General features: G+C 42.6%; 1 protein-coding gene across 10 annotated transcripts; it reads right to left on the reverse strand.

Moving 5' to 3' along the window:
* Window positions 1-384: 384 nt before the first annotated feature.
* hnrnpk (heterogeneous nuclear ribonucleoprotein K) lies at window positions 385-16315 on the reverse strand. 10 transcript variants are annotated; one of them, XM_080433055.1, is made up of 18 exons: window positions 16261-16315; window positions 15165-15247; window positions 14902-15052; window positions 14247-14344; window positions 13676-13732; window positions 12634-12677; window positions 10842-10914; window positions 10429-10542; window positions 8679-8807; window positions 8161-8498; window positions 7460-7507; window positions 6419-6475; window positions 5094-5136; window positions 4231-4246; window positions 3651-3683; window positions 3423-3490; window positions 2713-2882; window positions 385-1669 (listed from the first exon to the last, which is right to left on the reverse strand). In XM_080433055.1, the coding sequence occupies exons 3-18, from the start codon at window positions 14957-14959 to the stop codon at window positions 1639-1641; spliced, it is 1377 nt and encodes a 458-aa protein (XP_080289181.1). In that variant the 5' UTR covers window positions 14960-15052; window positions 15165-15247; window positions 16261-16315; the 3' UTR covers window positions 385-1638. The 10 variants fall into 10 exon arrangements, with proteins under 10 accessions (XP_080289181.1, XP_080289186.1, XP_080289185.1 ...); XM_080433060.1 differs by having other exon boundaries at window positions 10429-10536; window positions 16194-16304; XM_080433059.1 differs by having other exon boundaries at window positions 5094-5133; window positions 16194-16304.
* Window positions 16316-16465: the final 150 nt, after the last annotated feature.

Consider the following 16465-nt stretch of genomic DNA (forward strand, 5'->3'; position numbering starts at 1 on the left):
TGACGGTCATGACAGATGACCGTCTTGGATTCATTCCATGGCTAGGGTTGTAAATGCTAGATAAGCCAATCAAATTACACCCCGCGTTAAGACTGGAAAAACAATGCGTGAGCATAGGTCACATCTATGCTCATAAATTACACAACCAATTTAAACGCCCTTTAGGATTAAACGTGATCGATTCTGCATGAGTTTGTGTGTAATGTTGAACGTTTACTCCGTGGTAAGGGAAATCACTTTAAAAGACTTGTCCAGTGTGTTATAATACACTTTGTCATGTTAGTGGTTATGTCAGCAACTAAAACTAGTGTCCAGTTCTTAATAATCATTCTACAGGTAAGTACGTTTTCAAGCAGTAAGCATGTAAAACATCAATAGCCAGGATGGTAAAAAGTGGCATAATCTTTATTCATCAGTTTACAATTTGACAGTGTGAATTCTACAGCATGGAGAGCAAACGGGTGTAGAACACAGGAAATTGCAGGGGGAAAATAGATCATTTCCACATTAAAGTCTCCCAGACATTGTCGTAACTAGCTAAATCTTTCCATTTCAGGTTCCAGATTGATCACACATCACTCAACATCCTTATAAAATAGTCTACCTGCCCTGCGTCTTACATCAGGCGTACAACTGAAAGTAACAATCAGCATATTCTTCCACAAATTCAGAGTCCCAAACTCACAATATCCCAGAACTGAAAACACTTCAAAGGAGTACAATTTCCAAAGGCTCTTAAAAATAATAAAATGCTCCATAAAAAAAAGACAAAAAAAGAAAAGAAAAAAAGAGTAGCTTACTGTACATTCTGCATGTTGCACTGAGTGGTGATGGTGCACAACTGTGTGTGAGAGACACTATTACAGACAACAAGAGAAAGCACACCCATCCTCACACATACACACACACACTGGACAGATTTACTGTATTGACACAAACACATCTATACCTTATAGAAAACCCATTCAAAAATAAAGTATGTTTAATTTAGTCTCCCTTTCAAAATGCTCCAGAGGGCTTTTTGAGAGACCAGTATTTTAAAAACAAAATCAAAACAAAAAACAGTTACAGAGTGTGAGAAATATGAAATGGACTACACTCGTGAAAAAAAAAATGAAAAAAATGCAGGACACCTACATTTTCTTTTACGCACAGGAATGTTGGGCATTGTTATTTATTTATTTTTATTTAAAAATACAAAAATAAGATTCAAAAAGAAACCCACAATCCGGGATCATAGTCTGAGGGGGTGGGGTAGGGGAGGTTGTGTTGGAGAGGGACAGAGGGGTTGGGGAGGGGGGGCAATCTGAGTCTGCATCAATCTGTCTCCTGGGGGGGGGGTCTAGATGAACTGACCAGAGTACTGCTTCACACTGAAATATAAAGAGTACAAAAAAGAAACTAAATAAAGAACAATAAAATATAATTCAAAATACATTCAGTACATTAGGTATAGGTGACTTGGAGGGGGTGGGGCATGGGGGGGTGCACCGATCTTAAGATAAAATGGGGGGCGTTTGGAGTGGAGGGAAAGGGGGGATGACAGATAGAGAGAGAGCGAGACAGAGAGAGGCAGAAGGATGTGTATCATCGATGGCAGGAGGAGGAAGAGGAGGACTAGGAAGAGGAAGGGTATGGTTAGTCCTGGTGTCCAAGCAGGTGCAGCGCACTGGGGAGGAGGAGAGGAAGGAAGAGGGAGGCAGGGTTAGTTACCATGGCAACACTACACACTACATACGACAGCGGCAGCAGTTTCTACAGCTACGTTAGCATTTTAGTTATGCTAGCTAGCATCAACGAGAAAAGTAGTGTATGATACGTGCTGATTTGTTGCCAAGGGAGACAGAAGAGGAGGAGCCTGTGCCATTTGGCAGACTGTGATTTGTTGTCGGTTGATCTAACTAAAAACAACAAAATCACTAGTCTTCCACACAGCAGCAGCCAGGGGAAGAATCAATCCACTCCCTGCTTCACAGTGAAACGGCTTGGATGGCTAAACAAGTAGACATTCTGGTTGATTTATTTGGAAAATTGTGACACTTATTAAGAAACATCATGTCAAGGATGCTTCTTTGGTTTCAAAACAAAAATCAATCTAGAAGAATGTAAAATATACGTACAAATACTTTGTCTACTCATTCACAGCCATTTCATGTAAGAGGAAGGTTTGAACTAGTTGCAGGTTGCATGGGGAGGAAAGGAAGGGGGTTAGTTAACAGAAGAGTTAAAAGGCAAAAGAATTGCATAGCCCAACAAAGAGTGGGTTAATTAGAAACAAGATGCAATACAAAAATATATATCCATATATATATATTTCCACTCAATAAAACAGCAATTCTTAATAGGTTAAGTCAGAGGAGGGATATGCAGGAAAATACATTCATTTGTTCAAAAAGATCAGATCCTTACAAATACTTTTCATGGCTTGTTCAGACTATTTAATCAATATGGTTCACTATGGGTTAGGGTTCTTATATTTGACATGCAGGCCGAATCATTTACAGAGAATGAGTTCAGAGGTTTTCCAATGGTTCTATTGTATAATTTAAAGCTTGGTTGCTCCTAGACAAGTTTCAAGACATTACAAACTACCACCTGGTACCAGTGGCAACTCGTATGCTCAGTCCAAATGCCATTCAAGTATTTAAAAGGATTTCAGCTTCTACTAAGACCGGAGTGTATTTGGGTCACAGATGCGGTTTCAGAACTTGCCTGTTCTGCAGAAGGTACTGAGCATTTTGGATCTGGTCCTGTGTACCGCTGATGGTGATGATGCGATCCTCAGAGCCTTCCAGAGGCTCATCAATCTTGATGGAAGCCCCAGACTCGTGACGGATCTGCTTAATCCGCTGGCCTCCCTTACCAATGATAGAGCCAGCCAGCTATAAATAAGGCAGAGGATGAGACAGACATGTTCAGATTAAGGAGTCCCAGTGTGACATTTTCAATTAATGAAGTCAGCAACAAAACAGGCAATCAATATATTAACCCATGCACAAAGAATATTGTGCCCCAATATATGCGTGGAAATAAGGGGAAATATTAAAAACTTGAAACATATTTAACTACCATTACTTCCCTGTTCTGAAGTCTGCTGTGTACGTGTAGCATAGTCATTAGTCACAACATTAGTAATTCACCACCCAGCAGTGTCATTGGGACAGTCACAGTATGTATGATGAATAAATTAACGCACAAAATGTTGGTATAAGACAGCAGGCACATACAATGCGAATGACTAAATGTTATCATGACTTAAGGCTGTAAAGATGTGGTGGAGAGAAACTGATTCACACATTCAAACTGATTGCATATCTACAGTATGTCCCATGTGGCGATGCATGTTGAAGTACAGTAATCACAAACTGAATGACCCCTTGGCGTGTATGCATACGTGTGGGCTTGTGTGGTTGTTTACTCACATCTTTAGGGATGGTCACTTGTGTGGTGATGACTGGACCGCCCATGTCATTATAGGAGCTGCGTCCACCTGAAGACGAAAGGATGGAGCCGTGGAAGGGAAACAAGACCCCAGGGAGGGGAGGGTCAGGAGAGTGATTAAAAAAGAAAAACAAACAAACAGTCAATATTGTCACCATGTATAACGTGCAAAGTATAGGTGCCCCAGCAAACATTTTAAGGAGACTCACCTGACTGGTAGTTGTCCCAGGAGGAAGTGCTATCTGAGATTTAGAGTGTGGGAGAAAGATATTTAACATTGACCCAGTGAAACATGAGCCTGCTCATTTCAGATATTTGTGAGAAACATGACAAACTATTACACCAACACTGAGCTCACAACCACGTAATTATTCACACTTTTTTAAAGCAGGCCTTTGGTTGGAAACTGTTACACGACAATAAATCGACAGTCCTTGTAGGTGTTCTTCTGATGAGCACATTTTTAACAGTGTCTCATCATTCATTTAAAGCAATATTGTCCCAGCAGCGCAAGATAGGCAAGACAGGAGATTATGTTCATTACATGTTTAGATTCAACTAACACAGCAAATGTTTGTATTTGCAAATAGTGTGAAATTCCTTCCCGATTACAGTTTGCTTACAACATCCATCTAGTGGCTGCAGTGACAACACAGTAAAATAAGCATTCAGATATTCAATCTCAGCACGCAAGGACACAACAGATACACACAGAAACGCTAACACATACATTCTTGCAATCTTGTATGAGTATATACGGTCATAAAAAATATAAAGCTTGGCACTCACCGTATCCACCGCCACCCTGTAAAAAGACAGAGCGAAAACAGGGTTAGATACAGCACACACATTTCCTTTCATCTTTCCACACATGGATGGATCGATATGAGATGAGTGTATGGATGATGCAGCAGCCTTGTCCATGGAGCAGACTCAACTAAATGCCACCGGGTTTTCATCCATAAGCCAGACTCCTCCTCCCTCTCTCTACCCACCCCCCCCCCCTCCTTCCTGTCACACTCCCCCCCCTCTCTCCTTATGACTCCATCAGCCCCCATTTTCACCTGCTATTCAGCTGCTGCTCTGTCACCAGGGCAACAGGCGATTCAAAAAGCTGTTGCTGAGCAACGGCAGGCAGTATCCAGCCAGCTCTCGGAAAGAGGGGGGAAAGAGAGAGAGAGAGAGAAAGAGAGAGCGAGCAAGAGACCTTCCCGTCTGTCAACAAAGCATTATTATTGCCTAGCAACCTGCCACAGCCACCCCCACCTCTACATCTACCCCAGATCCTTCCTCTCCTAGTGGGAAAAACAGGCTGGCCGTTAAAGTACATGGTGGAGGGCAATTATGGCTGATTATTGTGGGGTGTCTCCGGCTGTGGTGATTATGGTCATTTGGTGGGAATGGCTTGCACTGCGCTAAAGCTTGCTTATATGCATGGTCAGGTCTGGTATCTGTGCGAGTGTGAATGCGTGGGTGCACATGAGTGGACGGTGGCTACGGTAATATTGCCTCAGTCTTTTGTCATTAACTACATCGCACAATCATGGCCATTGTCTGCTGTTCGGACCTATCAGCACGCCAACCAAAGGATGCCGGCGCCCAATGACATGTCCGGGAACAGAGCTGCATGCACTTAGCCAAGGGTCACTAACCATGTTATCGCCATAGCGATCCGGTCTTCCTCTTCTGTCGCTGCTGACGAGGAAGGGAAGGGAGGGTGGGGGGACAAGACAAAGTGGTAAAAACAAAAAAGCTCATCAATATTCAAACAAAAATCTCTGGTCTAGGTCAAACTGCCTCACACACACACACCGTTAAGAATACAGTATAAACACATTTCCTCCCAGCCGTCCACCCACGCAGTAACAGGAACAGCTCTGACAGTGTTATGGTGAGAGGAGTGACAGGTGGTGGTGGTGATGAGAGGCTAGGTCTGCCGCTTCTTTCCCAAAAACCGAGCTCAAATTAAGCCATTGGTTAAATACATTTCAACTGCAATTTTTATAACCGGCCAAATTCTAACGAAAAATGGGTACTAGTTGCTTTTACTTGGCACAATTCACCTCTATCGTCACAGTAAGCACTCGTATACACACCACTCCTTGTACTTGCAATTTGCACCTACTAAGTGGCATGTCTATATATAGAATATCGAGTACATACAATATGTGCAGCATAACCAGCGCAATATTATTGCTATACATTTCTAACTCGTCAGTGCAAAAGATGAGATATGTCGTGTCTCATCACACAGCACATACTTGTCTAATACTGTTTAAACTGGTCTGACCCAAATGCTTTCTCTTACCTGCTATATTTATTTGTCTTCTATGCTTCTTCTAAGAGAGCAATGCACCCAGTCAAATTGTGTGCAATAAACTGATTTTGATTCTTGGTATACTACCTTGCTAGCCAGAATGTTTTTAATTGGAGATGCAAACATCATGAGTGAAATTAACCCTTTAGATCAAAGCATCTCTAGAGGCACAGAAGTAAATAAGTCTACAAAATTATTTTAACATAATTGATCAATCTTGGTATTGGGTGAGTGGTTAGATATTTTAATCAGCATCGACAGTGAAAACAATGTACTAACCCTATACTATATAGACTAATCCCATCAGTTATAAATGTTGACATTTGAAGAAGTGACATCACTTGACCATTAGGAAAAGCAGATAAAGATCAGAGTAAGGCCATATTATTTGAGCCTGGGTCTTTCAAAAGGACTCCAAAATGTGGACTGTGAAGCAGTGGATGGGGTCAAGCCAAGGAACTTTTACAAGCCAGGGTTATTACAGGCAGGGACTGAGTGAGACAGTAATGTTTACAGGATAGGACAGGAGGGAGCAGGTTAACAAAGAGGACAGGATTATCTTCCATGGGGTCTGAAAAGGTGATAAGCAGGCATACCAGAACAGTTGATAAGAAAGGGTAGGACAATATGGGAGGGATAATATTGGACTTGAAGGGATACCTCGACGTTAGCAATTCTAATCTGACTGGTGTCTTGGTCAGGCCCCTGTCAGATTTTCTGGGGGAATAAAAAGAATTCAGTAATTGTCAGCATTAAGGTCTTTTCACACCAAGTCCATTATGAACACGCAGTACGAAAATAAGAAAACAATACAGGTGCAATTTTTACGCACTCCAACCTTTCACACCAAGTCCGAAGCGATTCTTTGCATCCATGCTGGGAAACGCTCTCAGCAGCAAGTAAATGAAAAAGCTCTGGAACGTATGGGGACCAATACATCTGGATGTAGTTTCCCAGAAGAGAACCAAAATAAACAATGACAGACAACTCAAAAGGTTGACAGTCATTGATTTTATAGGCAAGGTCGGTCCTCATAGTAAACACCGTAAAACACTCAATATTCTGCAGCGTTTCAGATTATTTACCATCTGCCACAACGCTCTTTTATTTGCCATTTAGACCTTTTGTCTCACAAAACGTTATTCTCTGACACAATGTTAGATTTCTTGGGTGATATATTTGTTTATCTTAGCGTTTCTCTACGTTAGGTCAACATCTATGATGTAAATTGTGAATAGAATTAGGTATCTGATGGTTATCTGAGTTTTTATACATAAAGATGCTGCAGAAATCATACTGGCTCTGGTTAAAAATATAACGAAGCATGGCCGCACAGCAGGTTTGGACTCGTGAGCAAGAGGTCATAGCTATGCGTGTGCTCATTATCAAGATGTGTGCATGTTTTATGCGAAAAACCTAAAACGGACTTGGTGTAAAAGGCCTTTAGACATGGTTTATTAGTGTTCCTCATGGACAGCACTGGGTAATAAGCTAGCTTGCTAGCAGCAGTACACTTTAACATTGCTAAAAATTCTAATTTAAGTTTTTGGCTTACACATGCCCCACCCAATTGTGTAAATTGCAGGGAAAAGTGAAATAACAGACTGAAATTTCAAATGTCAGGGTATCCCTTTAAAGACAGCACTCTTTGGGCTAAAAAGTCAGGTGGGAGGAGGGCAGAGGACTGGGGCAGAGACTTACTTTGACCTGTCATCTGAGCCACGGTACGAGTCATAGTAACGGTCATCTCTGTGGGCAAGGTGAAGATGGAGACACAAGCGTACGCACGCACACACAGACACACATACACACAAACAAATGAGCACATACACTTTATGGAATGAGTTTGCAATGATTTCTCAACTCCCCTATGTATGAATACTGATGAGTTTATAGAGGCAAGCATAGTATGACATTGGTCTACATGCACAATACTGGATCCAATTCATCCTATGAATGACATCATGAAGCCATGTTGAAAATATAACCAAGACTTATAAAAGGAAACAGAGCAAGAGTATGATTTACAGAAAACCCAACAACAGTCAGGGCAAGTGCCAACTTTTAAGTTATGGAATGATATTGCAACATTGTTCATGTGCATTATTTCATGTATGATCCAGAATATTAGAATGCTCCTCTGCGAGTATAACTGGTGCTCCAGAAATAAACAAAATGGAGAAAACACTCAATGAAGACGGCTTTGAGAACAACTCAGTGGTTAGTAGGACTGTGCAAACCTTTGCGGCCAACAAGTTCAAATAAAACAAAAGGGTTTGCCATTTTATTTTAGTGAAGAGGCAAGATGCTGTTCTTTCTTTTTTAATACACAGGTTGCCCGGATTAATGTTAGATATGTTAAGTATTCTTTTACACACACACACAAGCAATTGGGTTCTTACCCTCCTCTGTGTGGGGGTCCCATGGGCATGCTGCGTCCTCGACCACCTCCCCTACCACCCCTTCCACCAGGGTGGGGTGGTGGTGGCCCTCTGCGGGGGCTTATCTCATCATAGTCCCGACGGGAAGGGGGCATGGGGCCTCGTCCCCCCCTACCGGAGGGCATGCGGTCCCCAAACCCACGGTCGCTTCCGCCACCCCGGCCACCGCGCATGGGGAAACCCCCCATAGGTCTACGGCTTCCCCCTCGCTCTTCAAACATCATGGTGAAACCGCCATAGTCATAGGTTTCATCATAGAAGTTTGGGTCGTAGGGCTGGGCACGTCCTTTAATAGGAGCCTGATGAGGGACAGGCCAGGGAAAACATTTGGATGTCACCAAAAATTAAGGAAAACTGATGGGGTAAGTGTATACATCCTGTACTCCTATTCTAAAACATATACAAATATAATGGCAGCCAACACACCCTATGACCAATTTTTGTGCTGTAAAAACTTAACCTGAAAAAACATGACTTACGTCAGCGATGAGCTCCATCATAGTCTTGATGCACTCCACCACCCTCTCCGACTTTCCTCCAACCAGCACCACTCGGTCTGTTGACTGAGGACAGCACTCCTGAAACAGCTTGATGCTCGTCTGGGTGTTCTGGACAAATGTGCGTACACACACAAAAATGTTAGGCCGTCACTTTTTTCCAAAAATCAAGATCTAACAAAAGCCACAATAATGGGACTCTAATTAATTAATTCAAACTAAATGGCACAGCTGCAAACTTAACAGTGGTACTGTAATGCATTTGCTTCAGTTGGCAAACAGCCTCATCTTTAATGATAATTTTGCCACAATCTGCCTAAATGCTTCCATTTAGGCAGATGGAAGCATGGCGTCGAGATTATTCGTTGAGCAGCATGGCTTGGCTATAATTTCCCCAATTTTTACATTAGTGCTGGGAATAATAGCCTACAACAATACAGTAACATGGTACTATTCTGCCCTAATTGATCCAAGCCCCACATACAAGGCAGCAAAAATGCATCCACATTCTCAGATATTTGTTCATACGTGATGTCTTCCATCCAGGTGTTCTGAGGGAAACAAAGTACCTTGTGCACACATCTTTGCCAATAGACTATGGAGCCAGGGGTAAACCCTTTACTTCAGATGGCCTGTTGTGTTCCAATTTGGATAGTGAACACATCATTATAGATTTAAAATCTAATCCTTCAATCCTTCAATGCTCAAACAAAAAATAAGGCGACAGCCCTACATGAAAGGCAAACATAGCGAAAGTTATTCCCCTGCACAGGCACCTGAGACTAAGTATGCTCAATTCAATTGCAACATGTTTTTTAAATGACTAGTGATTTATTTGGAAATGAAACAAGCCCGTCTCTAGTGTATATGTCACAGTACGTTTGGAGAACCAGTACGATTGAAGACAGAGCGCTCGTTTTTAGGCACGGGGCTCCTTCGGGGCGAGGCGGGGCTTTTCGAGACAGGGTTTATTAGCGAGGCTCGCGAGGAGGAGGAGGAGGACGGCGCTGCGAGGCGGGGGGTTATTACGCGAGGCTCGCGAGGAAGAGGAGCCTCCTCCTCCTCCTCCTCGCGTAATAACCCGTCCCGTCCTCTCCTTCTCTCCTTCTCCTCCTCCGAGGAGGAGGAGAAGGAGAGCGCGGAGAGGCGGGGCTTTGATGCGCCGACGGAGACCTGTCTTTTGTTGTTCCCCCCCACATAGCAACCAGGAAGCTACGCTAGGGGAACCATAATATCTATGAGGGGAACGCTGAACACGCGTTCACACGCACGGCGCGCCGACTTAGTGGAGCTTGAGGCCGAGGAAGCGCGCCCTCGCGCCTCCAGGCGCGAGTGCCCGCGGTGACCGGCCGACGCTCCACTAGTCGACTCAGCGCCGTTTGATTTGTAAACCGATAGGGACAGAATAGTTCTTTTCATGGATCACTGTGTGTGTGTGTGTGTGTGTGTGTGTGTGTGTGTGTGTCAGGGAGAAAGTAAAACAAAAGCCAGAACACAATAAAAGTATCTAAACAGTCCTGCTTTCAATAAACCAAAAAAAGCATGAGCGCGTGCGCGTGTGTGTGCGCGTGTGTGTGTGTGTGACTGTGTGTGTGACTGTGTGTGTGTGTGGCCATATATGTTTGTGCACAAGCCTGGCTTGTGGCTCCCTCTAGTGCTGGGTGGGTGGTAAAAACGAGCGCGCTTTCTTCAATCGTACTGGTTCTCCAATCATACTGTAACATATATATACCTCTCGCAGCTCCTTGATCTTGGCTCCCTTCACGCCGATAATAGAACCAGCCAGGCTTTGGTGGATCAATAGACGCAGCTCGCAGTCAAAATCCATGCCGTTGTACTGCTGGTACTGGTGAGAATTATCAATGTGTTAGGACTGTACAAGTGATATAAAAAGGAATTAACCAGAACTCCTCTCTCCCAGTGCTTGACCTGTGACACATAAGACAGTAACTCCTAGGGTACTGATATTCCTCTAAGATGAGAAGCTGATAATGAAGCATGCACTTGGGATGAGAATATAATAAAAAAAGGTTACAGTTATTACACTGCATGTGGAGCGCTACAAGGATAAAATAAGAACATTTACTGTGATATACAGTATGAGATGGCAGCACTGGGGAGAAGAGCAAAATAAACAATAATCACCTCCTCCAGAGTTGGGATGATCTTAAGCAGTATCTCTCCAACTGTTTCGATGTCTGCGCTGATGCTTAGAATGCTTTAGATCAGACCCATCGATTGCAGCGTGGAGCACAGACAGGACGCAGCCAACAGAGATTAACCAGGGGAACACATCAGGTGGCGGCGTGGTGCCATCCCGAAGAAGAGGAAACAGTACTTCAGATTAAGACAATTCAGAACGTCCCTTAAAAAGAAGAGACTTGGCCATAGAGAAAGACCCACACCTATTTATCCCATCCAGCGCTGTGACTAACCAGGCTAAAAGGAGCAATTGATGTCCTATATTTAAAAACTTTAACAGGATTGTAAGCTCAGTATCAGTGATGGTCTCAGAAAATAACTGCTTAAATAACTATTCCTACATGAACAAAGGTAATTTATAAAAAAAATAAAAAAACATATCAGTCTGTTGCCCAGGGAAAGACGGGAAAAACAGAAGACATAAAGGCAAAGTGATTGTGTTTGGTGACCGTTGGGAGGGGTGAGGTGGGGAGAATGGAGAGTTTAGGAGGATCTGGCACTAAAAAAAATAAACACCAGTGGTGCAAAAGAGAGGGCAAAAATAACCTGAAGCCAAAAGGGATGGATGCACACTACAAATAATGTGTCAAGATTTTGCCCCGACAACGCTCCAAACAAATTTAAAAGGTCCGGGCGTTGGCTAAATTCATCATCTTGCGTTCTCAATTTTAAGGTGGGATATTCTCAGACAATGCTCCCGCTTCTCTGGGACTATCCCACTCTTAAAATATGTCTAGGACAGCACTTTTTGTGTTTTACTGGGTAGTGTTCATTTAAAAAATATTGTTGTTTGCATCCTCCCTAATGTTGCAAGACGATAGCAAAACAAAATTATAAAAAAAACGAGAAAGAGGGAGTTGAAACTAAAGACACTCAAAATAGATTAATCTACCAACAGAATAAACAGGAAAAACCCTGATCAAGAGTGCTAAAGTGCAGTTTGTACATGGGAGAAGGATGGCAGACGATATAGACAGACAGTCAAGAGCAACAGAGCAGGTTATGCCATGGAAGGAGGAGTTTTTCACCCCTCAACTCAATGGTTTTTAAAGGGATGAGGGAAGTGACAAACATGAGACCATGGGACATGAGGTGAGCAAGAAAAGAGAAAAAAAAAAGAGGTCTTGCAATTTCAATAGCTCCAACAGTCAATGGCCAAGCTCAGCTAGGCAGGAGAACGAAAAGAAAAAAATACACACAACACTTGAACCCTAGGCTGGCCTTTTTCCACACAGATTTAGCTCAATGTGCAGTCTTTCTCTAACAAAATGATGACAGCATCACAAGAAAAGCGTGGGATGGGGCAAGAATGATATGAAAAGCTAAAAAACAAAACAAAACACCAGTACATTGATTCTGAGAGGGGGAGAAAGAGGTGAGGAACGCAGAAGATAATCATCACTTAAATTAATATAAAAACACAGACATGTTTGAACACTGGATCAAGTTAGAGTAGAACAGACTGCAAAAGATTTTGTAAAATCCTGATATCACTTGCATATGGCTCATTGACACTGTCATGACTTTAAATGGAGGCATGTAAACAGGATGTTGACATGGCTTTTACAGGATCAAGAGGCAGATTTGGACATGAAGAAGGCATTTTGCTTCAGATTAAAATACTTTGAGAACAGGTAGGTTAAACAACAGTGACTTGACAAAGGCAGGATGACTATTTATCTTTCCTTGTTTGTCCTGTAGTCAGGCAGTGAGAGGGAGGAGCTTAGGGACATACCGCTCAGGCCCACTGCTGTCTGGGACTGACACACTGGCATTGAACTGGGCGTGGCATGGGCAGGGGCCAGGGCCATTCGAGCACACAGATGTCAATCAAGTAAGGCGCCCATTTAGGGACAGGGCACGATTATGGGCAGGGCCAACCAGGGTGTCAGGTGGGCGGGTGCAGGAGGGGCCATCCAGAACATGGGCAACAGAGGAGGAAGTGGGCAAAAAAGTCAACAATAAAATAATAAACAGGGGAGAGGGAAGAGGGAAGGGAGGGGAAGAGGAATACATTTTAATATACAGGCTCTACACTGGTCAAATGTGACTTCATTTTTTAATCTCTCAGAGGTTGGTTTGTCAAAGAGAGAAGAAAGGGTGAAATTGGAAAATGGGTAATGGGGTATTGAGAGATTTAGAGGGGGTAAAATGTTGGGAGAATAGGCAGAAAGAGGGACAATGAGAGAGAGGGACAGCAGCTGGGGGAGAGTGGGAGGAGGAGAAAGGTGTGGAGGGGCAGAGAAAGAGAGACGTAATGACATTGAATGAGTTGAGAATTGGCCAGGTTGCTCAAACATCTCCAATAGAATGACTAATGGCAGTTGGCGCTACAAATGATCTCATCTTTACCACACTGTGCCCATTCTAGAATTAGCAAGAGCATCAGTATGGCTTTGATCAAGAAGTTATAATCGACAGTAGACATTATGCAAAAGTAAATGGACTTGAAGTTGGACATTTTGCGTTTTGCGGGGGTCAGTTCAGCGGAGACAATCAGATGATGCCTATGTGAGAAAAATGATACACTAACCCAGAGGGGTCGTGAGACAAGCTCATGAACAGTAAACAAATAAAACATTAACCTCTAGCCAACATCCCCATAGTTTACATAGATGAAGAGACCCATTGCTAAATTCAAACATGCCGATTAAACAGTCAGCCACTATTTGCACTAAACCTAAATCCAATCCCTACTGAAGTGCTGTTATATTTGCTGGTAGGCTGTGTACCAGTAAAGAAATACAATTTGGAATATACAGAATAGATGTACTCACGTCTGTACGAAGGGCTTTGATGTTTTTGCCACCCTTCCCAATTACAGCTCCTGCATTCTAAGGACAGAGAGATTATTAGGAAAACATTAAATACAATGGTGAAATCATAGAAAGGCAAAGAAAAAAGGGAACTATATTTTAAGGTTCCACAAATACTGGCATTTACATAATTTGCAGGGAGAAAATGAGATTACACAATCTATCAGAAAATGAAACCGCAACACACAAGTGACAAAAACAGGGATTTGATCAGGAAGACGGATAACCAAAATGATAATAATGGCAGAGTACAGGATGCCATGATTTATTAGATATGAATGGGGTTTTCCCCTAGAACCCCCCCCCCCCCCGCCCACAAAAAAAAAACTCTAAAATACTGGAAAAAATAGGATTGCTAAAATAAAGGAGACAGAGGATGCACAAAAAAAATAGCACTTAAAACCTATACTCTATGCTCCCTCGTTTCTTTCCTCTACGCAAAATAGCTTTGCTGAATGCTCACCCTAGAATAGGGATGCTAGGGTTCATGTGGTTAATGACAAAAAAAAAGATGAAAGGAGTGCCGATTTACTTTGCTCTGCAGGAGGATGCGAAGCTCCACCATCTCGTCTGAGTTCCTGGATCGCTTGAATGATTTCTGGTCGTCTGCGTCCTCCGCAGGGCGCTTACCTGGAATAAGGAGATAAATTCACACTTTAGGCACACAGGAAAAGTATGGCCACCACATCCTCACACAAATGCTCAAAATTATAATAAGTTGATTTTTTTTAACACACCCCCACACCGACAAGTGAACAGAAAGATAATAATTAGATTAAATAAATATGCGCACATATATGCATTTAAAATCTCTACATGACATTCTCCCTGCAGATTTATAGGTAGAATGAATAACTATTTCAGCCTGGCTTTAAACACACATGAATGAGAGAGCGATGCAGTGAAATATGGTTCTGCAGCCTGGCTGTTGCATAGTGGGTCTTAGTGACACCTAGCTCTGTCAGGAATACTAAATGGCATGTCTGACTGGCAGAAATTTCAAAAGACTGAACTGCAGAGAGAAGAGAGAATGCGTGACGACGCCACCATACCTGCCTTACTATGTATTACACAATGCTTGGGATATTCTCATTATATAGATGTAATGTAAATTGTCACCTTACTGTAATATACGACACACAATGAGGAAGCAAAACTATATATATTTTTTAAATCTAATATGTTACCGTTTGTCTCTGTGTTGCCGAATGAGGTCTCTTCTTGCTGTTCAATTTCTGTCTCCATTGTCGGCGGACAGCGGGGAGGGGAGGGCGGGCACCTCGGTCCTGGGAACAGGCAGCGTCAGGGAGAGAGGAGCAAGAAACTGTGCCTGGTGATCTGTGGTAGATGGTCAGCATTGTTGAGGGGAAATTTAGAAAAATTAGAGCCTTTTCAAACATAAAGTCATGAAGAGAAAAAGAGGGAGCCTGGCAGAAGGGAAGAGACTCACTGATATATATTGTCAAGAGGAGGGCGTGATGATGATGATGATGGGCGGAACTAAATAAGCAAGGACCAAACACTGTCTGCGACCTATCAGGGGGAGAGAGAGAGAGAGGCTGATTGGAATACTACCGAGACGATTATCAAGGAGCATTTTTATGATGCCAATATTTTAAACATAGGAAATCCTGTATCCTATCTACTGATGTCTCGCACCCTAACATGGCTGACATTCTGCATAAGATTTTCTAAATCAAATAATTACAAATTGATATATATATTTATATTATCATAAAAAATGGGGGGGGTGGGGGGATTTCTATACTTTAACATGAGGCAATAATTGGTTTGCAATAAAAAAAAAAAAGAAGAAATCAGATATGATACATTGCTTTCTATGGGTATTTATTTACACTACCTGCCTGAACTCAAAAGACACTAATACACAGTAAAATCCTCAGCGTTATTATCCATTTATTAACTCTGAGGCTGAACAAGGATTTTTACTGTGACTACAATGACTCACTATGTATGGACAGTTATGCATAGGGCACTACCACAACTAACCAATAAAAGACCCAGAATTAATGTAAACCAGCTAGTACCACACACACACACACACAAAGCTGCAGGCCAGGCCGGGGCTGGAGGAGGTAAAGTTGCTAACTAGCTAACGTTAGCCATTATAAGGAAATGGTTCGTCGAGACGATTTAAAGGTTCGAGCTCTGGTATTTATTATACCATTTTGTTGTTTTCTGTTTCCTCCCCGCGACAATGATGCGTTTCATATAGCGAGCATGAACAACAAATGAGCAATATCTATCGAACGAGCAGTGAAAAAAAGACTGGCCTAAGAACGTCAAATGTTCGCTAGCTTAGCATAAAATGCTAGCGCTGGGCTACCACCATCGCCATATTGAAATCACGTCGCCCAAAGCAAATCTGGAGCTAGCTGGCTAATTTGGCAACATTAGCGAGCCAAAGCTAACTGTGCGTTAATATTGACTTCTATAACAGAGAGCGACGATATAATACCTGTTTTTGTTGCTGCATTCACCAGATTGTGATAGAAAACAAAACGACACACAAAAAAAACACCTACCAAAGATGCAACACCTCGCCTTGTTCCCCTTCCTTCGTTACAAACAGGAAGCTATTGCACACACGGGGGACAGGCGGTCTGATTGGTGGAGCCGAATGTTGAGTTGTTGAGAGTGTTGAATCGAGAGTAGCCGTTGGCTAGAGAACGTGTCAATCAAATGGGACGAGGCGTGTCCAAAGGAGCATGTTCTGTTGTTTCACGTAGT

Source organism: Gymnoscopelus braueri (assembly GCF_963280865.1).
Source record: "Gymnoscopelus braueri genome assembly, chromosome: 7".
Lineage (NCBI taxonomy): Eukaryota > Metazoa > Chordata > Actinopteri > Myctophiformes > Myctophidae > Gymnoscopelus > Gymnoscopelus braueri.